The following is a 26,938-nucleotide window of genomic DNA, read 5'->3' on the forward strand; positions in this document are numbered from 1 at the left end:
TTTTCAGATGCAAAAAACATTTATGGGAGGAGAGTGTTCAAATCAATCACGCAACGCAATTTACTAATGTTTGCACTCCTCAAATTACTGGTATTTGCGCCATTATTTAACACCCAAAAAAAGCATAGAAGGGAGAAGGGAGAGGAATTTTTCCACAAGTATTAATTAATTTATTTATTGGAATGCCCAGAAGAACATGTTATCTGAATCGGAAAATATCCTTAATAATCCCTAATTTACACTGCGCTTGGTAGATTGCGTTGGTCATTATGGAAATGAGATGTTGTGTCTGTGTTCTTAACAGTTTTTCTCAGTCGCTTTGGTGCATTTCTCGAATCGTCCTTAATATTTGCAAAGAAGTATGTGCATTTCTCAAAACAATTTGTACAAACAGCATCACACAATGGATTTCCTGCAAAAGCCTGTAACTTACTCAAAATCTTTAGTTCATCTCTCAAAAGTAAGTATTTATGTCAATGAACATATCAGTGCCATCAGAATGAAAAGTCCTTGTGTCATTGTTCACAAACAAGATAGTCAAAATGCTAAGTCATGTTGTCAATATAACAGTGCACTCTGTAAGTATTACCTGATGTAAACTATGGCAACAGTTTGGATGACAGTTACTGTACTGAAATGCAGAAGGCTGTGCTTCTTATGTATGCCATATATCCATTTCAAAAGTACAAATTTACACATTACTGTATGTGGGATATTGATTGAAAGAGACTGTTTCGAAATGTTTGAATTATTATGCACCCTTCAGCCATTGTAAGGCCATGATTGACAGCATGGTCCACAATAGTGGCCCTTATTTCATCTGATATGTACCTCTGTCCTTGGCCTCTTCTGCCTCTTCCTCTGTACCCTTCCACCACGCATCCTTACTCCTCTTCTTCCTCTCGGCTGTTGACCCTGATAGTTTTCTGGATGTTCATCCACTGTCAGAATTTGTAACTCTTGTGTTGTCCTCTGTCTATATATGCTTTCCAATTGAAGGTTCATATGTACCTTTGATCTATTTCAGAGAACTGGTTTATAATTGGTTGATCTATATTCTCTTCATTAGTGAAAGTCAAGATTCACTTGCACAATTCATGACAAATTTACAAAAAGTCTAATTCTATGTGTAGAAAATATGGTTGACGGTTTATGATAACTAGATCAACCATTTTGCATTTAATGACTTATACGATTAACTAATGACTAGATGTTTTGAGGGGTAAGACTATTGCACGGAGAACTATATAATACATTTTGAGCAACATGATATTAACAACTGATAATGTAGGAAACCGCAGACAAATGTATATAATCAGTTACAAGAATGTACCAAAGCAATCGCAACTTGTTCAAAAGAATGAGAAACTGCTTTTATGATGTGCACAAGTGACTAGATGATGTGGAGGTTGAACAAGTTGTTTTGAAAATTTCATTTCTGATCTGAGAAATGCACCAAAGCGACTGAGAAAAACTGTAATTTGCGCATTGTCAGTAAATCACCCCCAGAAATTTCCACGCCCATCAGTGCAGTTTTGGAATTGCGCAATAAATCTGGTCCTATATGGCAGTTGGGTGAATCGATTCAAATGATTAAATCAAACAAAAAGGTATCTTGCACCTAGCCAAAACAAAAATTTTGTTCAAATCTATTCTAAGAAACATGAGGCTTTGAGTCCAAGATTAAAAATCAGATCAATTTTGTTCAAGAGTTGCATGAAATATACATGTGATAAAATAAAAGGTGTTTATGGTGCACAAAGAAAGGAAAAGCAAATATATTCTGTGCTTCAAATAAATGGTCGAGACAAAGTCAATACAAGTAGTGAAACATTTATATGTATTGGAAGACAAAGCTAATTACAACAAATGAGTAAACAAACACACAAGAGCATAATCAATGGCAACTATAGAGAACTAACCAATGAACCAATGAACATTTTATATACAAGCAACACACCGACTGAGCAAGAATGGTACATTATGCCTTTTGAGGCAAGCAAACTTTAAATGCAACTTCTAAAAATAAACAGATAGATATACAGATAGATAGACAGATAGGCGGATAGACAGACGGATAGATAGATAGATCCCCATATTGTAATGTATATTAAAATTTAAAAAAAAGATTAATGAAACTCTTAAGCCTTAAGTTATCTTGCCTAGGGTACTGCTTCTGGGGCTTTTGAAGAAAGTATAGGTGTATGACACTCCTGGAATAGTACAACAGGTTTTTACATGGAAAATGGAAGAAAAGGGAAAGAGAATAGAGAAGAAAGGAGACATTATCTGAAGCTGAATTCTTCTCTGAAACCTGTGACACTCTTGGGCTCTACCTCTCGTTCATCTTTATTCCTGCAGGAGCACTTTGGGCCTCCCTGCATCCTCCGCCGTGCCTCCACATTATCGAACCACGTCATGAACAATTCATCGGTGGGATTTCATGCTCAGCTTCCACCCAACATTTAAAGAGCAATCTTTTAAATTTATTAGTGCTCCCTCGCTACAACCAGCCATTCACGCTTGCGTGGTAAATTGCACAAACATCATTATGCAATCCAGTTCAACACAGGCCTTATGTCTTGGCCAATTAAATCAGAGCTAAAAGTTTTGTAGTCTAACAACAGGATTTTGTCACATGCAGACGAAGGAGTTTATCATGCATTTATATCCCATTGTGCCGCTGAGGGATATCCCTTCCCTTCAACATCACTGTAATAAAGTGCATGTGCTTTGAAATGCGATTTGACAAATAGTCCTTTGAGACACTAATGGCTAGAGTCCTATTGTTATCAAGCTAACCTGTTTTGACTGTGGCATATAGCAGAAAGCACGCTCCTATAATTTTACAATCCTCTAATGTTATCCAAGGGATGCTGGCTCTAAAGTGGGTGTTCGGTTGCTAAGAAGAGGATGTAAATTACACTGGGCATGTTGATAGGTTAGACGAGACCGAACTCATAATAGCTGAGAAATTCATGGACACGTCGTCTATCTCACAAGATTTGCCACGAAAGCGAAGGAAGTGATCAAAGTGTTTCCTGTTTGTCAAGTGACCATGTCGTGGCCGAACACAAGGGCAATTTTTGTCTTACGCTTCCTGTCAGCGCTGCCATCATCATAGAAGAGAAACAAATTAGCAGCAATCAACCCTGCATGGCCACATTTAGCCCTTGCACCATTATGCTTCCTCCCAGAGCTGTGTGTGTCCATCGATGAGAACATTAATATGCAAGCTCTCTGCCCAGAATCACCATAGACACACTAATTAAATCACCCGCAACAGACCGAGAGCAGGAACATTAATGATGACATCCACCACCCCATAAACAGCCATTAAAACTCTCTAAACACAGAAACCCTGACCTTGTTAATGATGCAACTATTTAGAGGTAAATAACATTTGATGAAAAGTCTGTGGTGAGCTTACTCTGTGTCCACTATCTATGTGTGCAGCTGTCTACATGAACATAAAAGGAAGTTCATAAAAAAACTGATCTGACATGTAGCAAACAGTGAGGTAATATCTGGAGTTATACATTACCTTTCTCGACAATTTAAATGGCTATTGCTTGGCTGGCGCATGTGATTTGAAATCTGCCATCTTGAGGGCCTGGTTATATTTATCAGTTGATAGATAATGCCATATGATGTCATGACAAAACAAATTGGCTGATGGCACCATAGCTGACGTGAAAATCAGAGAAAAATATAAGTACTGTATATACTTAAAAAAGGATAGAAAATCAGAGAATGATAAAACATCTGTAAAAGTATGAAATATGGTTTCAAAAATATTCCAAAATATGCTGCTAATCAATCAATGAAGAAATATAAGAAAAAGACGCAACTTGCATGTAGCTAATTTAACAGCTTATACAAATATTGATTATCATTAAGTCACATTTTTAATTTCCTGTCAATACTATTTAGTAATGAATGAAAATAAGCTTACATTTTATGAATGTTTCCCATTTGTTATGAATCTTTTAGTTGAGCTTGTTACATTGCATGATATTTCCTAATCCGTGATGAATACATGTTGGATACAAATTATTTAAAATTATTGTGCACTTTAAATTTCAATCACATTTCCACCCAAATGGAATTTTAATTGAATATAGAAAAGCCATGAAATGCCCATTGTATGTTTCTGTTTCTGGTGCAGTAGTAGATTATGTAAGCACTCCAGATGAACTCTACACTATACAGTAAAACACATTCAAAGGAGCTCCCGAAGAATGTCTGAAGTATAAACCTCCGCCTGCACCGGTTCATGCCACGCTCACTCAAAAGAATAAATAAGAACACAGCTGCGCTTCATTTTAGCTTTATTTTGTACTTATATTCACATAATATTTTTGTCCATTATACTGTAGGTTGAGCTGCTTTAAAATAATCTGCATACGTGAAGAGAATTTAGGACATAAATACTATTACCATTCATAACATTATAATATTACACTGTCAATCAGATAATCAGAAATAATTTAAACATATAAATATGTAAATATTATAAAATACAGGTGCTGGTCATATAATTAGAATATCATCAAAAAGTTGATTTATTTCACTAATTCCATTCAAAAAGTGAAACTTGTATATTATAATCATTCATTACACACAGACTAATATATTTCAAATGTTTATTTCTTTTCATTTTGATGATTATAACTGACAACTTAGGAAAATCCCAAATTCAGTATCTCAGAAAATTAGAATATTTACATTTGAGCTTCAATTAATGACCATCCCTACAGAATAAATTCCGGGTATCTCTTGTTCTTTGAAATCACATTAATGGAGAAGACTGCTGACTTGGCAATGATCCATCTTGAACATTGACGCCCTCCACAAAGAGGGTAAGTCACAGAGGGTCATTACTGAAAGGTGTGGCTGTTTACAGAGTGCTGTATCAAAGCATATTAAATGCAAAGTTGACTGGAAGGAAGAATTTGGGTAGGAAAAGGTGCACAAGCAACAGGGATGACTGCAAGCTTGAGAATACAGTCAAGCAAAGCTGATTCAAACACTTGTGAGAGCTTCACAAGGAGTGGACTGAAGCTGGAGTCAGTGCATCAAGAGTCACCACGCTCAGACGTCTTCAGGAAAAGGGCTACCAAGCCACTTCTGAACCAGAGACAACGTCAGAAGCATCTTACCTGGGCTGTGGAGAAAAAGAACTGTACTGTTGCTGAGTGGTCCAAAGTCATCTTTTCAGATGAAAGTAAATTTTGCATTTCATTTGGAAATCAAGGTCCCAGAGTCTGGAGGAAGAGTGGAGAGGCACAGAATCCATGTTGCTTGAAGTCCAGTGTGAAGTTTCCACAGTCAGTGATGATTTGGGCTGCCATGTCATCTGCTGGTGGTGGTTCACTGTGTTTTCTGAGGTCCGAGGTCAACGCAGCCGTATACCAGGAAGTTTAGAGCACTTCCTGCTTCCTCCTGCTGACCAACTTTATGGAGATGCAGATTTCATTTTCCAACAGGACTTGGCACCTGCACACACTGCCAAAGCAACCAGTATCTGGTTTAAGGACCATGGTATCCCTGTTTTTAATTGGCCAGCAAACTTGCCTGACCTTAACCCCATAGAAAATCTATGGGGTATTGTGAAGAGGAAGATGCGATATGCCAGACCCAACAATGCAGAAGAGCTGAAGGCCACTATCAGAGCAACCTGGGCTCTCATAACACCTGAACAGTGCCACAGACTGATCGACTCCATGCCACGCCGCATTGCTGCAGTAATTCAGGCAAAAGGAGCCCCAACTAAGTATTGAGTGCTGTACATGCTCATACTTTTCAGTTGGCCAAGATTTCTAAAAATCCTTTCTTTGTATTGGTCTTAAGTAATATTCTAATTTTCTGAGATACTGAATTTGGGATTTTCCTTAGTTGTCAGTTATAATCATCAAAATTAAAAGAAATAAACATTTGAAATATATCAGTCTGTGTGTAATGAATGAATATAATAAACAAGTTTCACTTTTTGAATGGAATTAGTGAAATAAATCAACTTTTTGATGATATTCTAATTATATGACCAGCACCTGTATATATAATGTATAATTAATGATGTATACATGCCCTAGTGAAAAATAAATATACTAAAATATATTTATTTCATGTTAAGTATACTACAAATACATTTACATATTATGTACTTAATAACAATACACTACAATTGTACTTTTGGCATACTAAACTGGTATACTTCAAGTCTGCTAATTTTGTACTTAATGCACTTTAATTGTGCAAAAGAAGTGCTGAAATCCAACTAAAGACATACTGAAGTATATTTTATTGTGGTAAAGTGGAACTATTGCAAGTATAATTTAGGTAATCCCAGGTGAAAAAGACGTAGTATTAAATGTATTAAAAATATACTTGAAATTCAAGTAGTATGTTTATAATACATTTGTATTACCAACATGCTTATTTGAAGTGCATTAAAAATATATTGAATTGCATTTTAATATATTTCTAAAAAGTATACTAGAAGTACTTTTGTATTAAATATATGCTTAGTTATACTTCTAAGAAATGTGCTAAACAGAAGCATACTTTTATGTATTTATAAAAGTATACTAGAAATACTTTGGTAATAAATATATGCTTAATTACACTTTTAAGGAATATGCTAAACACAAGCACACTATTACTATATTTCTAAAAAGTATAGTAGAAATACTATGTTAATAAATATATTCTTAGTTACACTTTTAAGGAATATACTAAACACAAGCATACTTTTAGTGATGTTTTAGTGTATTTACAAAAAACACACGTTACTCTTACTTAAAATATATTTTATGTGTACTTTGTGTAAGAACATAACAAAATGATTACACTTTTAGTAGGTTTTTAATGTACTTTATATTGCAGTAGGCCTACACATGGTTATATTTTAAATATTTATGTATTTATAATTTTAATATTTGGAAAAGTACGATATTTTGAAAAGCATTTTTAACATTTACAATGTACAAAATATGTTGCTTAATATGGGTTATTTTGGTTTATTAGGCTGTTGTTTGTTACATGATACATTAATTGCAATAAGCTAGGTGTTCATACATTTGTTCAAGCTTGACGCTTTTATTTTCTAATATATATTTCTGAAATTCCCACAAGGATTTCAACATCATATCTGAAATGAGAAAAAAAAAAAAAAAAAACACATTAGTTTATTTGTGTTTAAATTCAAACAACACAGACTAAACCTGATTGGTTCCAGAGCCATTGAATGGCTCTGATTGGTTCGTATGATAATGAGCTCACAGCAGAGAGCTTCGTAAATCAAATATGATGTGCGTGCAAATGTCCCTTAAATGTGAATATAAGTCTAAATTTAAACAGTTATATTATATAGAGTGATCGTGTCTCTTTAGGGCGCTTGGAGGAAACCACGCAATTCATATGTATTACTTTGGCGATGTTTTTTTGCAATGAAATTTTTGAAACGTGAACATCTTTGATGAATCTTTTCATCGGAGGGACATAAATCTCTCAGATTTCATTAAAATATCTCTGCTTTTCTTTCCAAGATGAACGAAAGTCTTCGATGGTTTGGAGCATCTTAAGGGTGAGTGATGGTTGAATTCAAATTATGAAATTAATTAGAAAATATAGCGCTATGTTCTTATTTTTACCAGCTTCTGCAAGCGTGTATGGCGTCTGGCTTCGGAACCTTACTGTGACTTCAGGTACGATTTGTATTTAATTAACGTTATTTGTCTGTGGCAGTCGTGTTTTTGACACATGCATTGGCAAAATTAAAAAAAAAAAAAAATTAGTTAACATTAAAATTCTTTTATTTGCAACATGAAGTATATTTATTTCTGATTTCCTGAACAATTTGGCTTCATTGTAATGAGGTTAATGATCTTTGAAAAACCATGATTATGAACATACAATTACTTTGTCTTGAGCTGATCAGCAAACTGTGGTAGTGTTGGTCGATTGGTGTCTATATTTGTTCAAGCTTGACAACCTTATGACTTTATTTTCTAATATATATTTCTCATTTCAGATAAGAACAAAGATTAAATTGTAAGATGGGTTGCTTATAAGAGCATACAGTACATCTGAAACTGCTGAGGCTGGGAAGGTATTATATTTTATAACTATATTTCCGACCAGGTACATTGTTCTGTCATTTGCTTTTTTGTGTGTGTGCGGGTGAGAAATATTAACATTTGTTGTTTTTCAGATCAGCTGCTATAGAAGACAAACTTAAATCTGAGTGCAGAGACAAGCAAAGGAATAGTAAGTATATTTTAATGTCGTATCACCTCTGTTATAGAGATTTTTGAATCAGGCCTAATGGAGGGTGATTCGGTCAAAATTGGAAGAAAAACGTTAGCAATGTGTTCATTCCAGGTGGCTAATTTGTGCTTCTTTTCAGTCATTCATGTAAAAATCTGTTATCTAATTTTGTTTCTGTTTAGTTTTTTTCTAAAGCTGCAAGGCACTACTGACTAGGCTGTGCCCAGGTCTCCGGAACCACGCTCAGCTCCATCGGCCCTCCGTCTGCGGCTTCGGATCCACCAGCTCTGTCTCCATCAGTCGGCCCCCAGATGTTGGCAGCCACACCATCTACATCTTGGCTCCTCGCTCCCTCGACTCTGCCGTGTTGTCAGCACTGGAATGCTCTGGGTCTGTGCCATGTGCCAAACTCCATCTAAGCTGCCAGGGCATCATCGCCATCCTCCCATCACCATCCCTTCACCACATCCTGCCATCATCCTCGCTCTTTTGCCTCTCACCATCCCTACGCCATCTCCTCATCCACCTCCAAAACCCTCTCCATCCCTCCCTATTCTGTTGCTTAAACTTTATCATCTTCAGTCTTTGCACACACATCTATTCACTTCTGCACTTTGTTTTTCAGTAAAAAAAAAAAAAAATTTCTTCAGAAAATTGCATCGTAATTTTTATTTATTCATTGACGTAAAATTCTTTACTTTTCAGTAATACAGGTATAACTGAAATGTTCTACAAATGGATAAGATGGCTCTTCCGTAGCATTTCAGTCTTTTTTTCATTTATGTTTTTTGTATAATGTTTTAAAATGTACTTGAGTATGTTTGTAGTAATACAAATATACTATAAACATACTTGTATTTCAAGTGCATTTTTAATACATTTAATAGTATGTTTTTTGTTTTTCACCAAAGTATATATATGCTGCTGTACTTTTTTTAATGTACCCAATGAATATTTGTAATGTACACAATATATAATACATTAAAGTTTTCTAGATATCAAAGTGTACGTGTGTGTATACCCAAGTGAAAAAGACGCAGTATTAAATGTTTTAAAAATATACTTGAAATTCAAGTAGTATGTTTATAATACATTTGTATTCCCAACATGCTTATTTGAAGTGCATTAAAAATATACTGAATTGCATTTTAATATATTTCTAAAAAGTATACTAGAAGTACTTTTGTATTAAATATATGCTTAGTTATACTTCTAAGAAATATGCTAAACACAAGCACACTATTACTATATTTCTAAAAAGTATAGTAGAAATACTATGTTAATAAATATATTCTTAATTACACTTTTAAGGAATATACTAAACACAAGCATACTTTTGGTGACGTTTTAGGGTGCTTTCACACCTGCCTCATTTAGTTCGGTTGAATCGTACTAGAGTTCGTTTTCCCTCTTGGTGCGGTTCGTTTGGGCAGGTGAGAATGCAGCGGTGCGCACTAAAAGCGGATTAAACAAGCGCATCGAGACCCAGCTGAAGAGGTGGTCTCGGTCCGCTCAAACGAACTCTGGTACGGTTCGTTTAAGGTGTGAATATGAACCGGCCTTGATCCGATCCAATTGCAGAAAGCACGCTCAGAAAACACACAGCTCGCGCATATAGTGCTGTTGTTTGCATTTCAATCGCTTAAATCACTCGTTTTCAAACCGCAATGCTTAAAAACGCGTGCCAATTATGAGTTTTCGTGACCATAGCGCCCACAGCAACGTGACATGAGCGCACTAAATAGGCTAAAGCTTGCCGCAAAGCCCCGGCAAAAGTTACAATGAATGTGTCTTGGGACAATAGTAAGGAGATATTTGAATTATTTATTAATAAACTAGTGTTTTCTTAATCTTTGATTAATCTTTTCATCGGAGGGACATAAATCTCTCAGATTTCATTAAAATATCTCTGCTTTTCTTTCCAAGATGAACGAAAGTCTTCGATGGTTTGGAGCATCTTAAGGGTGAGTGATGGTTGAATTCAAATTATGAAATTAATTAGAAAATATAGCGCTATGTTCTTATTTTGACCAGCTTCTGCAAGCGTGTATGGCGTCTGGCCTCGGAACCCTTCACCATCCCTTCACCATCTCCTCGTCCACCTCCAAAACCCCTCCATCCCTCCCTATTCTGTTGCTTGAACTTTATCATCTTCAGTCTTTGCACACATCTATTCACTTTACATGTTTTTTTTTTTCTTCAGAAAATTGATTTGTAATTTTTATTTATTCATTGATGTAAAATTCTTTACTTTTCAGTAATACAGGTATAACTGAAATGTTCTACAAATGGATAAGATAGCTCTTCCATAGCATTTTTTGTCTTTTTTTCATTTATGTTTTTTGTATAATGTTTTAAAATGTACTTGAGTATGTTTGTAGTAATACAAAAATACTATAAACATGCTTGTATTTCAAGTGCATTTTTAATACATTTAATAGTATGTTTTGTTTTTTTCACCAAAGTATATATGCTGCTGTACTTTTTTTAATGTACTTCATGAATATTTGTAATGTACACAATATATAATACATTAAAGTTTTCTAGATATCAAAGTGTACGTGTGTATATATTGAAAAATAATACTAATAAATATAATATAATATACTAGTAGTGTAATGCTAATGCATTTCTAATGAGCTGAAATACAATTGAAATGTACTTGAAGCACATTAAAACAACGCTTCAAATATACCTTACCTGTAGTTCATGAAGTATTAAAAGTACATTTTAAATGTATTTTTAAAAATACACTTAAATTGCACTAAATATACTTAAAGTGGTTCCAATTTAACACAATTTCAATATATTAAATATATTACAAATATATTAAAATTGAACTTAAACATATCTTGAAATACACTTAATATACTTAAAGTTGTTTCAAAATAATACATTTAATATGCACTTAGTATAGTATAATATAAATATATTAAATGTGTCTGAAAAAGCACAATTTAAATATATTTCTTTTTCACCTGGGAAACTTTAAATATTTTGCATTTAAAGGCCGATATTATCCAAATATAATAAAATCCTCATCAATAGTGACATTAAAACACATTTTAGTTTCATATTAAAAAATGTGCACTGTGCACAAGCTGTACTCCAAATAAAGTTGAATTATAATTTTCATATCAGTAAGTCTCGAGCGATATGTCAGTAAATATGTTAATAGATTTGAACTATACTTAATATTAAATAAATGTATTTTAAATATAACCTTTTTTACTAGGGTGTATATAAAAAATGTTAAATATTATCATTCTTAATATCTACCCTTATGCGATATTAGTTTATAAAGCCGTAAAGGGAATCTATTTTGATTGTATAGTGTAATTTATGACGATTAATTAAGTAAATGCATTTTTCTATGTGATATAGCTTATGATTAAATGACATCAACTAAACAGACAAAATCATTAAATTGTAATTATCTGTATGACAACTCATTCATAATAATATCATACACATATATACACTGAATGCATATTATGACAAGCCAGTATAATAAGGTCAACCAAAGCTCAAATTTCCTTTTGGAGAGCAAAACTGCATCTTTATCCTCATACTTCACCTGCTAACAGGCAACAGCATAATTAGCTCAGCATCTGTGGTTAGACTGACAGATAGTAACAATCTAGAGTGATTACTAAAGGCATCTCAGCAGCTGCCTCCAAAGGGCCGACGCAAGCTCTGGTTCTTCACGTCTAGACTTGATCAAAGTCACACTAAGCAAGATCTAATAAAAGAAACAGACAGGTTTCTCATTCCATTTTGCACATTAAATTTTAACAGATTTCCCCCCAAATACTCTTCCTTCTTTAAAATACTGCCGTGCTCTGCTTTGCTTTCGAATACGAACGCCTTGGATTTATTCTCTCTGAAACCATGTGAAGATCCATTCATCAGTAGTCAAAATGAAATGTGGACAGGAGGGGTTCTGGGAGGCTAACATTCGTCTTCACTTACGTCCAAACCCTAATGAAAGATTGCTCAGGCAAATCGACAGTGTACCATCACGGCTCCAAAACTGCAATGCTGCCTGAGACGCTCCAATTCAAATTCCATCCCAATCAGCTGCCTGCAAATATCCACTGCCTGCCGGAGCTAATATTAACACCGCAGAAGCTCTGAGAGCTTGGTCGTGTTAGAAAGCGATACAATTTGAATGCTATTCTGTGTGGGAGGAGCTGAGGGAAGGTCAGCCCGTCACAAGCAATGGGTAGTAGGAGACATTACTTGAAACTTACACCACTGTGACGTTTGGTGTAGTTGTTTAGCTCCATTAGAGAAGTGTGTGTTGCCCTCGAGAAAATGTCTGTGCTCTTATTCATTAACCTCAACCGACCTGTGTAAGTGAAATAACAGCAGGGGGAATCTGAGCACTCACCAATCAGCACTATGGCTTGGGGCAAGACGAATGTCCCTCTTGAAACATTTACTGGAAAACATCCAATAGCTGATTTTAAACATTCCTTTTGCTAGAGTCTAAAGTCTAAAAGAACAACACTATTTTTTCTGCAAAATCCTGCATGATAAGGGTCAAACTACTCTTGGAGAGGAGGAAGCAGTGACCTGCCAGCCAAAACAACACGTCTAACTGTTGCTGTGCTTCTACATTGCTTTGCAGACTCTAAAAGGACCTTTGTATTCATTGTGGACTAACGTTTCCTATGAAACATCTGTCAAAACTGCAAAATCATCGCACATTGTTCCAAATCGCAAGGCTGAAATAAAAACTACTGCATGTTCCTCAAAGCACATTTCTTACCGGAAAGACCTTTCACATCCTTGTGGTGTTTATGAGTCAAAAGCATAGAGTCACTGGCCAACACCTTTCATCTCCTCCTGTTCGGCGTAGGTGTTTTCATAATGTTCTCACAGTATGCAATCCAAATTTCAGCACAGTTCTGCAACAAGGCAAAGCTTGTGTTTACTCGGCATTTACATATGAGCTTTGATTTCCAGTAAACCAATTGCACCTCAGGCTGCTAATGGATCATAGTAGTATTTGGACCAAAATGCTGTACAATTTTACAACCCACTAATACCACAAATTGCTGTATTATTTATAACCTCTCACCAGTTCTCTGTACAGCATAAAGTTGGTGATGCAAAAACACTGAATGCATTAATCGTCCAGATTTTCCTGCTCTGGGTGATGATGAACTCTGTGAATGCATCATCAGCCAAGCAGATGTCTTTGAGGCAAGCTTGCGTTTGTGTTAAAAACCGCACACAAATCTGATGAAATACTCCACTCAATACTAGATGCTGTTTTTACAGATTATAACTTACTTGAATATTTTACTATTTACACCAATACAATATCTCTGCTGTCACAGTGGCCAAACATACATTTTTAGCCAATAATGAAATGTCACATTTGAATCCAGTAACAAGCTCCAAGTCTATATACAGTGGGATTCTGAAATGTTCAAAAGTTTGGGGTCAGTAAGATTTTCTTTCTTTTTTTCTTTTGAAAGAAATGAATGCTTTCATTCACCAAAGATGAATTAAATAGTTCAAAAGTGACAGTAAAGACTACAGGTAGAAAAGATTCCTCTTTCTAATCAGTTCTGTTCTTTTGAAGATTTTATTCATCAAAGAATCCTGAAAAATAACGTATCACAGTTTCTACAAAAATATTAGGCAGCACGACTGTTTCCAACATTAATATCCAAATCATCATGATTATTAGAATGATTTCTGAATGATAATGTGACAATAAAGAATGGAGTAATGGCTTCTGAGTATTCAGATTTGATGTCACAGGAATAACTTGCATTTTACATATGTAGAATTGTTCTATATACTCTACTGTTTAAAAGTTTGGGATCTGTATGATTTTTCATGCTTTTTAAATAAGTCTCTTATGCTCAACACAGCTGTATTTATTTGATCAAAAATACAGTAAAACCAGTAATATTGTGAAATATTACTACAATTTAAAATAACAGTTTTATATTATACACTAATAATATACACTACTGTTCAAAAGTTTGGGGTCTGTAAGTTTGTTTTTGTTTTTTTAAGAAATTAATACTTTTCTTCAGCAAGGATATGTTAAATTGACAAAAAAAAAGTCAAATAAATTCTGAAACTTTTTATTCATCAAATAATCCTGAAAAAAGAATCACAGGTTCCAAGAAATATATTTGCTGACATTTTGAGGAACATTCAGTACCTTTTATTTCAGCTGTGATTTTGCAGAAGAGGTTTTTTTGTTTTTTTTTACATTTAAAAACACATCCGTTGTAAGCATATTGTCCATCTTCTGTCCACCTCTGCTACAGCCATAGACAGAATGCTCTGTACTGGTGCATTAGAAGAAATTGCAGGGAGGAAGAATCAACAGATCTTAATCAGATGATGTGGTCATCAGCAGATGATGCCTCCGGAAAGGCTGGCGTGTGGGGGCGTGTAAACATCCCTGGGGGGTGAGTGCTGCTGATCTGTAGCAGGGTAATGACCAGTCAGAGGAGGGGTTTATGTCACAGAGAAGTTGAACCATATCAGTGTCAAACACTCAGACGCACAGGAGACATCTGGGAAGATGGGGAGGGCATGATAAACAAGGCTGATATGACCAGTGGGCAACTGATCTCTCTATCATATCTTTCTCCCTCTCCTGTCATTTCTCATCCCCTCTTTGCCTGTCTTCAGCTGTCATAATGTGCCGCATTTATGAATTCTTTCCCTATATATGTCATTTGGCCCTGAATAAATGGCATTGAATTAATGCTTCTTTCACATTTACAGACACGCATTTCTGTCAGACAGACACCTATTCCTTCTGGCCCATCAACCACAGTTTGTAATCTTCAAAACATAATTCAGTCGTTCTTTCTGTAATTTAGCTACACTTAATCAGAAAAATCATTCTTAATCATTTGCCAACAAATCTGTATTATTTCATATTAAGCCATGCATAATGAAACATACTGTAATAAGAAATTACAGTACATTTGCAAAGTGTCATCAGATCAGTTACTGTATTAATATGCATACCTTTACATTTATTATTTTTAAGAATTTGATAAATTAATATGTTTTTCTTCCACTATGGACACTTACATGTTCCAGGGCAGTAACAGCATGAAAAAAATCCTTATCAAGACCAAATAGTAAACATTTTATTCTAAAAATTTTTAAAATGTAATTTACATCACATAATGTTATCGAACAAAATGCATTGCTTTAGATGTGGAGTAATTTTAATACTTTGGTTTAATACTTTAATAATTTTGGTTCATAAAATAACTGTGCTGTATATTCACTGTTAGACATTGTTAGTAAATAAATTAAATTAATAGTGTGAAAAGTTTATTTTCTAAAAGGCCAAAAGGCTACTAGTGTACACAGTTTAAGAAACCCTTATATGCATATCGCTGCAGAATGTTAATAAAAGTTAATACAAATGCTAAAATCCATTACTGCACTGGCTGAAAAGAATACAATCTTCTAAGGTGCCTGCATTTCAAAAATTCTATTTTCTGAATATTATTTCAACAAACAAGATTAGGCAGGTGGATAAAAATATGCTAAACTTTTAAACCACATTACAATTAATTAAGCTCCAATGCAAACCTGTTACTTGTAAACACGTTTGTCATCTTTCATAAATGAGTGCCACTACAACTATGTCCAGCTCTCTCAAATCCTCCCCTTCATCTCCCTACATCACATTTATCATTTTATTCACTTCCATTTCTCTTTCGCTGTAAGTCCTCACTATAATCAGACAAGAGCCTTTTAGTAATTTTACAAGAATGCTGGATTGAAGTGTGTGTGTGTGTGTGTGTGTATGTGTAAAGGAAAGAGAGAGCGAGAGAAAGACAGAATGTGACAGGGACAGACAGAGAGGAGTCCTGGAATTACACCCTAGTCAATTAGTGTGACATACGCTGACAGAGACGCCGCACAAAACAAAGCTTGTGGCCACAGGCAGAGTTTTGCCTTACTAGTGCAGATCAAATTAATAGTGTCCTTGTCAAGGCAAGTTATTGCATTATTCCCATGGAGAGAAATTAAGAGGCTTGGCAGAGATATTGTATGGTTGCTGGCATGAAGGATACAGCAATAGGTGAATGATGCGTTGTATTTAGTATATGATAACAGGCTTCCCACACCTTTAGAGCTACAAATTTCCATGACTTATCAATCATTTTTGATTACTGGATAATCACATTCTGTGATTTTCATCTGTACATTAGGAACCAGTCCTTGTAATTAATATATTTAAATGATGATATTTATTATAGAGAGAGCGAAATATAGATATAATTTTTAAATTTTATTTTTGGCCCACATTGGCTAATAATTGGTGGATAATAGACATCTTCTGATTTAAAAAATTTGAGAATTTTCAATATATATTATATAAAATGATCTAATTTAATTTATAAATCTTGTGTACATTCCCTGTGTTTTGATCAAATTATATTATGTATTATGTTTCAAAAGTTTGGGGTCAGTAAGAAAAAAAACTGATAAATGCTGTTCTTCTGAAAGTTCCATTCATCAAAGAGTACTGAAAACAAAACGTATGGTTCCCACAAAATATTAAGCAGCACGACTGTTTAATAAGACACTTTTTCTTGAGCCAAAAAATAAAAATCTGCATATTGGAATGATTTCTGAAGGATTATTATGCAACACTGAAGAATGGAGTAACGACTGCTGAGAAAAAAAATATCAGCTTTGCCATTACAGGAATAAAAAATATTTTAAAATATAAAACTATGTATTGTAATACATTTTACAATATTAGTTTTTCAAATAAAAAAAAAATAGTCTTGGTGTCTTTCAAAAACAACATTTACCAACCCCCAAAACTTTTAACTGCATTATATAACACCTTTTTTTCCCCAAGCCTGGAAAGCACAATTTAAATCTGCCTGAAATTCTCAGGTCTTCTGTGGGAACCCTGGTTACAAAACCATGCATTTAATCTATTTTAAGCAATTCATGTTGTCAAAAAAATCTAAAGACTGATCTGAAACATACAGATAGGAGTGCTCTTCTGATATAAGAAAGCTGAAGAAATACACATCTAGCATTTCACAGCAACTTATCTCCGCGTCACTTTGTGTCTGAAGCCGTGCTAACCTGCGATAAGTACTCATGATCCTGTGGAGGAGGGTGATCTTTAAGGCTTACATCCTGGCAGAAAGGTGTTAAGCGTTCCTTCATGCTCACCTTTTCTACTTAATCAGGAGCGTCAGACTTCTTGCACACTCGCTGGATTATGAGGGATTTCAGCATCACTACACTAAATAAATGGGGTCTAGTCCAGGTGAATGAGCAGAAGCATGTCTGGCTGATGCTTTCTTGCTTCAAGCCAAAAGGGTTTGGATTAATGAAGCCAAGTCTGACTCTCCTTAACTCCCGCCCTCCTTCCGCAGATGCGTATAGGCTCATTACAGGATGAAATGTCAAGAGGTTTTGAAATATTCAATGAGCAGGGGCAGATATCCAAGTCGAGACCTGGAACATGTCACTGATGCTGAGAGGGAAAGAGACGTATGAGGCAGGTGGCATGACACAGAGGTAACAGGCCTGTGGAAATGGCTGGGATCAGACTGTCGGCCTGCTGAAGAGCCAGAGGAAAACAGAGAAGCACTCTGACAGCTGGGCTCGCTGACCTTTATTAATAGGGATTAATAAAGACTAGCAGCCAATTACAGCACAATCACCACTGGTAATGCTTTAACCAGGAGGGTCGTGAAGAGAATTGGTGTTAATGAGGGGTATTTGTTGGTTGATAAGTGATCAATGTCCACTGGACATAGACCTTTAGCTTTAAAGGGACTGTCATCATTTATTCACGCTCATGTTGTTTCAAACCTGAATGAGGAACACACAAGAATCTTTGAAGATATTTTGAAAAATGTTTAAACTGTTGTCCTTACAGTGAAAGTCAGTGAGGGCCATGATGATACTAACTTTACCATACCCTTCCTTAATCTGAATGAAAGAAAAGACATTCAATTTCTTGTTAGGCAGGTAAAGGTGCCATAGAATGGAAAACTGTATTTATCTTGGCATAGTTGAATAATAAGAGTTCTGTAGATGGAAATGGCATACCGTGAGCCTCAAACACCATTGTTTCCTCCTTATCTTGTGAATGCAAAAGACCACTGAAAAATAGGCGAATCAGAACATAACACCGACTGTGACATTACAGTCGGGATCACTAATAGTTATGCCCCCAACATTTGCTTATACCCGCCCATGTTCTAGGCCAGCCGCCAGCCGAACCATCAGAAGTTCTGCAGGTATTGTGAAGAGACAATGAGGACAACAGCGAAAATGGCAGAACATGGAAATAAATGTTAGGTTCCAGGCTGTGCAGGGGATGTGAAGTGCAGGGATGGGTTGGTGTCTGTATTCAGAAAGGCACGGAAAGCAAATAACGTGTTCTAATAAAATAACGCGAGCCACTAAAGGGACATGGTTAGCTCCTTGCTAGCGGTAGCCTGTTACATTACAGTATATAAGATTTCACTTACCACATAAACAGAGTAAGGAGAGATGACTGAGGATGATGGCGAATGATTTACAGATCCTGAGCACCACTGACAAGCATCTGATCTTGTAAAATGTGTGGTAAGTACTGCCGCTTCATAGTGTAAGCAAAGTACGTGCGATCGTGAATCTCGAAAGTGAAAGTGAAACTAAAAAGCAATCGTGCATTTGAAAGCAGTTTCAATGGCCAGTATATTAATAGTGGCTCCCTGATGCCCGTATTTTATTTACAGTATAATTACCCGATGATATAACTGCGTGAGAAAGTATTGAAATATATATTTTCCCTGTGTTTCCTGGGTGAAATTTCATACACAGGCTCTTAAGAGTCAATAAGAACATTCCACCTCATATAATTTTGTGTGATACTAAACAACCATTCTGATGATTCTAATTTATCACAGTTATATCATATTGTATGCATTCAGTGTTTTTCGTCGCTTCCACAGACCCTAGAACAGAATGCGCAGATTGCATGGAGACGAATGAGTTTCAGTGGAACACAGCTCATTAAATAAACATATACGTAGAAGACGCAGAGATAAGGAGAGAGGGAACACAGTAAAAGACTGAACAAAGTTAATGACAGCACATTAAGCCATGTCCTGTGAATATGCTAGTGAATAGAGTTGGGAATCAGAAGGAGCATGGTAATAATAATGTTTAATAGTTTAGTGTAAAACTGTAAATTATTGCAAACTTTTACTCAATATGTTTCTGAATGGCAGTTCAAATATAAATAATCAGAAATTGTAAAATATTACATTTTGAAAAGTTTTCTATTTCTTAACATATAATTTATTTCTGTGATGGCAAAGCTGAATTTTATTCAGTGACTTCAGTGTCACAAAAATCATTCTAATTAACAGTTGTGCTGCTTAATGAAACTGTGATTATGTTTTTCAGGATTCTTTGATAAATAGAAAGTTCAAAAGAACAGCAATTACATTGCTACAAAAGATTTATGCCACTTTTGATCTATCTATCTATCTATCTATCACTTTTGGTGTGATACTGATAACATCATGAGGTCAAATATTGCAATATTTTGCAACAGATTTTTTACACCCTTTTCAATTTTGAGTCAATACTGTGCAAACTAAATATTAATATTCTTATTATCAGTATTAAATCGACCAACCTGCTCTCTGGACATCACCATTTAGTGTTTAAATACCCATATCTGTCTATTTGGCAGTTATGCCACATAATTTTAGTTTGCTGATCTCCAGTGGAAATAAGTCAGCTCTTTGGCAAACATGTCACACACATGTACAGAGCAGTGCACAGTGACAGTGGCAGAATGACATATCTGTACTTGTGCCAGGACTGTGTGGATACAGGACTGCCTCTCATATATACATACATATAATATATATATATATATATATACACGCATTGACTTCAATTAGCACTCTAAAAGAGAAAAGAAAAAATATGAGGGAAAAAGAAAGGAAAAGTAAGGGTGATGAAGCCGTTTCTGCACATTGTTCGCATTCACCTGATCTTGTGCCTGTGAGAATCACATCTTTTTTTGGTGCTACCTTTGCACACTCATTCTGGCACACGAACACATATTCTCGTATTTTTTATGTTTAGTGGCTGATGATAAAACAGAAGTTGCTTTTGCTGATGGCAAGAAGGGCTTAGAGGTGAAGGCATGTGCTTTACACAAGTCAGCTTTATATACTCTAGCTGTGCATACACACACACACTCAAAATTTCCCACACTGGCGCTCTTTTGCCTGAAGGCTTGTGTATAGTACCTCTCTCTATACTCCTCTCTCTCTTCCTCCCTCCCACATTCGGTCTCTTTGTTTCTGGCCCATTACTTTTTCTCACCTCACACTGTCTCTCCGCTGCGATAAAAATCACAACATAGTAATGACCAGACCACCTCCCCCCACTTTCCCACACCACCCCCACCACGCCCCCAGCTTTCTCCATCTCTCTGCTGCATAGATGAATCTGGGCTAACACAAACTAGCACTTTATAATGAGTGTTCCTCCAGGGGGCTGGTCAGGGGGCTTATCTAAAGCAAAGCGATTCTTTTTCCCTCTATTTATGCAGCAGACAGACCAGATTGCTCTAGCACGTCTGCCACTCGCCATACGCCATCCGCCTTATGAAGGAAACTCACATGGATGGCCCAGGATCGGCTTCCTGAATTCCAATGCGCATGTGTCACATGTGTTTAATGTCCCTAAACCCTCTTATCCAGTCTTTCCTTTACCCTGGTAATGATGATGCCCGGCTGAGCGAGGCTCAATGCACATGAAAAAGAAGAGAAGAGGGAGGTTGACCCACTTTGAAGGGTTTCCCCTACAGCTCAGCCTAAAAGAGAGCTGACACAATTGGGCCACTGTGACACTGCTACTGCTGCGACAGTTGTGGTGTCAATACCAAAAGTGCACACACACGTCGCGCACATGCACACTCCCAGAGATCCATACAGATATCTCATTTAAAGGGAAAGTTCATCAAAAAAAAAAAAAAAACTTATTTACTCACCCTCATGTGGTTCCAAACACAAATACTTTCTATTTTACTGTGAGGCAAAAATATATTTTTTGTTATATATAGATTTGATACATTGACAAATTGATAGTTTTTACATTTTATAAATATCAAAAAAATAAAAAAGTATATTAGTCTAAGACTTAGTAGGCCTATCTGTTCAAAGTCTTCTGAAGCTATACAATGGCTTGACTAAGAAAACAAAATGCCGCACCAATACCAAAATCAAATACCATTATTACGGACCGACAGTCTTCCTCTTTAGTCAGCTAGATAATTGAGCGTGTTTGTATTTGTGAATGAATCAGTCAGATTTGTGAGCAAATTACAGACAAAATCACTGTTTTTTCATGCACCTGTCAATTAGTGCTGTCAAACGATTAATCGTGATTAATCGTATCCAAAATAAAAGTTTTTCTTTACATTAAATATGTAAGTGTACTGTGCTTATTTATTATGTATATATAAATACACACACATACTGTATATATTTAGAAAATATTTTCATGTATTTACATATATTTAAATTCATATAATTTAATTTATATTTAAATATATTTAATATACAAACATATCATATTTTTCCTTAATATATACATGCATGTGTGTATATTTATATATACATAATAAATATATATAGTACACACACGCATATAGCGTGTAATCAAACTTTTATTTTGGATGCGATTAATCACGACGAATCGTTTTGCAGACCTACTGTCAATTTTGAGATTTTGGGCTTTTTGACTTTTCATGGTATGAAATAGTTTTTAGACTAGTGGAAATAAAACATTTAAAATACACTTTTAAGTGTTCCTTTTATAGCACTTTATCTATTTCTGTCTGTAGATTTCAATTACAATACATATCTTTCTATACATATCGTCCTTTTGGACCGTTTATTTTTAAGAGCTTTTAAGGCTCATTTATACATTTTATTAGTAAGGGATAATCAATGCGCAGCGGAGGGTGGTTGCCTCCGCGAAGTGCATTCAAATCGTTTAATGCACAGCTAGCCATTGATTATCCCATTTATGCCATGGTCATTTCCCAGCATTCACATATTAAAGATGTTAACAATATTTGTGCTGCAATATTTGACCGGAACGATAAAAATGACGATTATTTTCGTCTGTAGTACTATTCTACTGTAACTGTATGTTGCTATGGTTACCAATGTTTATAGGAAGCGCATTAATATAGAACGTGATTAAACTGACCTGGAACTACCTGTGCAGTTCAACGAATTTAATCAACACCTGCCAGCCAATCAGAATCGAGTATTCAGACAGACCATGGCATAAGTTCATGTATTCTCTAGGAATCAACCCTATGACCTTAATGTTGCTAGCACCATGATTTTGAGCTAGACGAATGTATAGAGAAAAAAAAAATAGAGTAAATAAATATTAACAGTTTTTATTTTTGGGTGAACTATTCCTTAATCATATAATTTATAAAGCACTCCCACAGAGAGTATATCTGCATGATGGACTAAATGAGATGCTATACACTGCATGTCCAAAACGAGTTAATTAGCCTGTTTAAAATGCATCCATCATTTCCAAAATATGTCAATGTGATTTACAGTCTATAACTGTTGAATTCCTTGTTGAAAAAAAGCATCTGCCCCCCTCTCTAATTGCACCCACATATTAGCTTTAATGCACCAGTTGTTTTCATGCTTTTAGAATGCAGTAGACTAAGAGCAGTAGCCATGTGACCCTTTTAAAAGACAACCTTGTAACTAGCTGATTGAGCTTAGCACAGATAGCACCTTGAACATTGGCCAACAAAAGAAACAAAAATCAACAAATGAATGCTGAATAGGGAAGAGTGCTATCCGGAGCTAATTCCTAGAAGTCAGTGAATCACTGGTCAAATCACTGGCAAAAATGGACCCTAATGAGAAAACAAAGCTGATAAAAACAAGCTCGAAGCAACAGGTTCTTTGCACACAACTTGCAGCCTTCCAGCTAATTCACTTCCACAGATGCACTACCATCCGTTGACAAGCTCCATAAAACGCTGGCATGTTTGAGACTGATGTTAATGTACTATTAATCACAGGCATTCAGGATAATGCAACAGTGCCATAATCGAATCAAATCTTGTTGACGAGTTCGAGGACAACATCATGGAGATTCAGGAAATTGGCAGTGGCACGGGTTTACAGAAGCTCCTCTTATCGTAACAGGCATTATAAGAATAGAATAGAAAAATAACCTGAGAGTGCTTTGTACAACCTCGGAGTCAGTAAAATGCAATATTATGACAATAACAATATGCAATACATCTGTTTTAGTACAAGGGGATTTTAGAAAATATGCTGATAAACAGTAAAGGAGTCTGTAATGTACCAGCAGAGCTCTTGGTTTGGGTCTTTGTTCTGTAATCTTCCCATTTTGCGACTGCAATAGGCCTGAATATTTCATTGTTAATATATTTCACAATACAATGTTGTCGCACACTTGACAAAAAATAAATAAAAACAAAAAATGAAGGAATATGCTGCATTTGTAGATATTTTAACATTTTATAGAGGACACAAGGGAAAACAAGTTCTGCATGTTTCGGCAATAAAATCCTCTGCAGGGATTTTCCATAGTGAAAACACAATCAATATTTATCAAATCTCATTGAGGCAGGTTTATTGAACAAACTTGTGATTTATGCACAAATGAAAGGATGACTCTACAAAGAAAATGATTTTTATGCTAATATCAGGCTTAATCTGTGTCCAACAAGAACTTGGAACAGTTTTCATCTACTACTGATGTTATAAGGTAGAGCTGGCCAATAAACAATATCATACAGAGATGAATGCATGGAGTAATTTTGTCCACCAAACTCAAACACTTGCAACGCTCACAGTGTTTTCAGCATCTGATGTTGCTCTGAGAGCCACTTCACAAGATTTTCACCATCTCATTTGAGAAAAATACACGATGAAACTCAATAATAATAATAATTTTAAATAATAATAATAATTTATATTGTTTCATGTTTTAAAGGAATATCATACAACCAAAATATTTTTTCCAACCACATTTTAACAAATCTTATGACAAAAAATAAAAATGCAATGTTCTGTTGCAAATTAATTGTTATATTTTCATATTACATTTTTAAAAACTGATTAAATTGTTAAAGTTTGATTCATTTCTAATAATTAATTTCATTATTTTTACCATAAATTGTTATTAAACCATAAATCAGAAAAAAATCATAAAACTCAGAAAAAATCAAATGGATTTCATAGGGCACTAAACTAAAAGTTATCTTACTTTGTGGAGTTTAATTGTGAACAAACAAGTTATGTTTACATTCATTCTTGTGGTCTAACAGACATGTGCAAAGCATTTCCTTCCCCATTAATGGTAATTTGATAAATAATATCGTGATAATAATATTTTGGCCATACCGCCTAGCCCTATTATAAGAGACCAGATGGCCATGAGGAGTTGTTTGTTTTTAATCCATCACGAATCATACATATTTGCACTATTTGAAGCAAAGCAATCATACCTGCTGATTCAATACACACAACTCATCACGAAGCTGAACAGAACAACATAACAGACAACCTTAATACAGAAACGCTAGTAGATAAATAATTATGTGCAAAAGACGATTCTATTATTTGCACTCTATTCTTGTACTTGTACTTGGTTCAAGTGCTATTTCTTTTTTATAGCTATGAATTCTGCATGAAGAAAAAACAAGAAAATGACATTTCTGACTAACAACAAACTGTCTAAAGTGGTGGTAAAGCAAAAAAGAGAGAGAAATAATGTGTGTTTGTGTGTGTGACAGAGAGAGAGAGCGAGAGTTGAAACAGAAGGTCCAGTTGTAAAAAGTGAATTAGAACCTCTTTCATTGATCCACTATTCACTTGAGTTGACAGATCTGAGACGTGCCCACCATCTCCATTCCTCAGTTTCTGGGGACTTCACTGGAATCTTTCCACTTCCTTAACAGTGTCTCATGTAGCTGTCTTTATACATAGTATCACTGCCATTCAGTGACATTCTTGATTATATAGCAGTACAGTTCTCTCCAGACAGACCGAGCTACAAAAGTGAAAAACAAAAGCTATTTCACAACAAGGTGGCTCTGAGGCAATATGCTTGATTTGTGTGGGTTTTTGTAGGTGTGGTGTGTGTGTGTAAGAGAGCACATAAACTTAGTCTTCCTCTTAGAAATCAGACATGAGTATAAGAAATATAATTTGGAGACTGTCATCCATCAAACATTGAGGTAGTTCTTCTCATTGAAAGGAAACAAAAAACATGTGGAAACGGTGAGATTTTTGCAGGGATAGGCTTTCTAAAATGCTTCAAATCCAATAAGATGCAATATATCACAACGATGCCACAAAACCAATAACAGACCTGACAGATGTGTCAAGAGCGGTTGTGATGTTCTGCGGTGACATCTCAGATCAAGTACAGAATGCGCTGCTTGAATTGCAGATTGTGATTTCCTCTCATGGCACTCTATTTAGTTGCATTTACTAGAAAATAGCATCAATCTCAACCCTGAGATATGTTGAGAAATGAAAATTTCATGTTATTCTGACGGAACGCCTGAAATTTCCTGACCGATCCATGAATCCTGCACTCATAGAAGCACTCTTTAAGCTAATATAACTCTTGAAACACATGAAAACAAGCAAATCTGTGAGATTACATGCAAAAGTGGATTGTAGTGCAGTCCATGAGACTTTTAAGAGCACTGAGTGGTTAAAAAAAAAAAGTAGGGGAAAAAACATGAAATGCCTGTATAAATAAGTAGAAATCATAGAAAAGAATTCCACAGCTCCAGGAATTCAATTACTTAATGCAAAACCATAAACCCGCAGTCTAGCTGCTGCTAACTCTCAGTATCTCTCAAACAGTGAATACATTTGACATTTTTATTCTTCATGGTATAAGGAAAATTGTGTCGCTTAGTGTAATTTGCAGGTGTATTCTCTACTCCACAGTGTGAAGCTAATGCACTTCAACAGTTTACAAAACATGAATTGTTGGGGTAAACACAGCAGTTGGACTTTAAAGTAAATTCAATTTATGTACATGATAAAGATTGGTAAATGGAGTTCCAAGATGAGTAAGACTGAATGTAGTAAAGCTGAATGGATTTCAGCACCATGGACAGCTCAATGCAGCTCCACAAAGTCCTCAATGACTGCATTTAGAAAAGCACTCACCTCCAATATCCGGCCGCAGCTTTTTGTCATATTCCTTTAGTAAGTTGTTTAGTATTTGCGTTGCGTCTGTCTCGTGGGTTTTGGGGGCCAACATTTGATTCACAGTAACGTCGTCGTACTCATCATCCTCAGAAGCGACTGTTTGAGAACTGAGGAAATAAAAAAAAAATGTATTCCACAGGTCACCGTTGAGGTCTTTTTCTATGTTTCAACTTGTGTAAAGACAGTTCAATAATCAATTGTTTTGAAGATAATAATGAATACATTTATGTCAGAATTTAATAGTTACAGCAATGTGGAATAGCAGAAACTTATTAGTCACCATTTTCAGAGAAGGAGGATTAGTTAGCAAACAGACAATAAAACCAATATGGAAGCAGAAACCGTTTCACAGTTGCACTCTC

General features: G+C 35.4%; 1 protein-coding gene across 1 annotated transcript in view; it reads right to left on the reverse strand.

The window, feature by feature from the left end:
• Nucleotides 1-26,938, reverse strand: part of LOC131543086 (gamma-aminobutyric acid receptor subunit gamma-3) — a 120,629-nt gene that overhangs the window by 91,248 nt on the left and 2,443 nt on the right. Inside the window, 1 exon segment of the mRNA XM_058780309.1 lies at nucleotides 26,535-26,683. Coding sequence (XP_058636292.1) covers nucleotides 26,535-26,683 — 149 coding nt within the window.

Source organism: Onychostoma macrolepis, chromosome 06 (genome assembly GCF_012432095.1).
Source record: "Onychostoma macrolepis isolate SWU-2019 chromosome 06, ASM1243209v1, whole genome shotgun sequence".
NCBI lineage: Eukaryota > Metazoa > Chordata > Actinopteri > Cypriniformes > Cyprinidae > Onychostoma > Onychostoma macrolepis.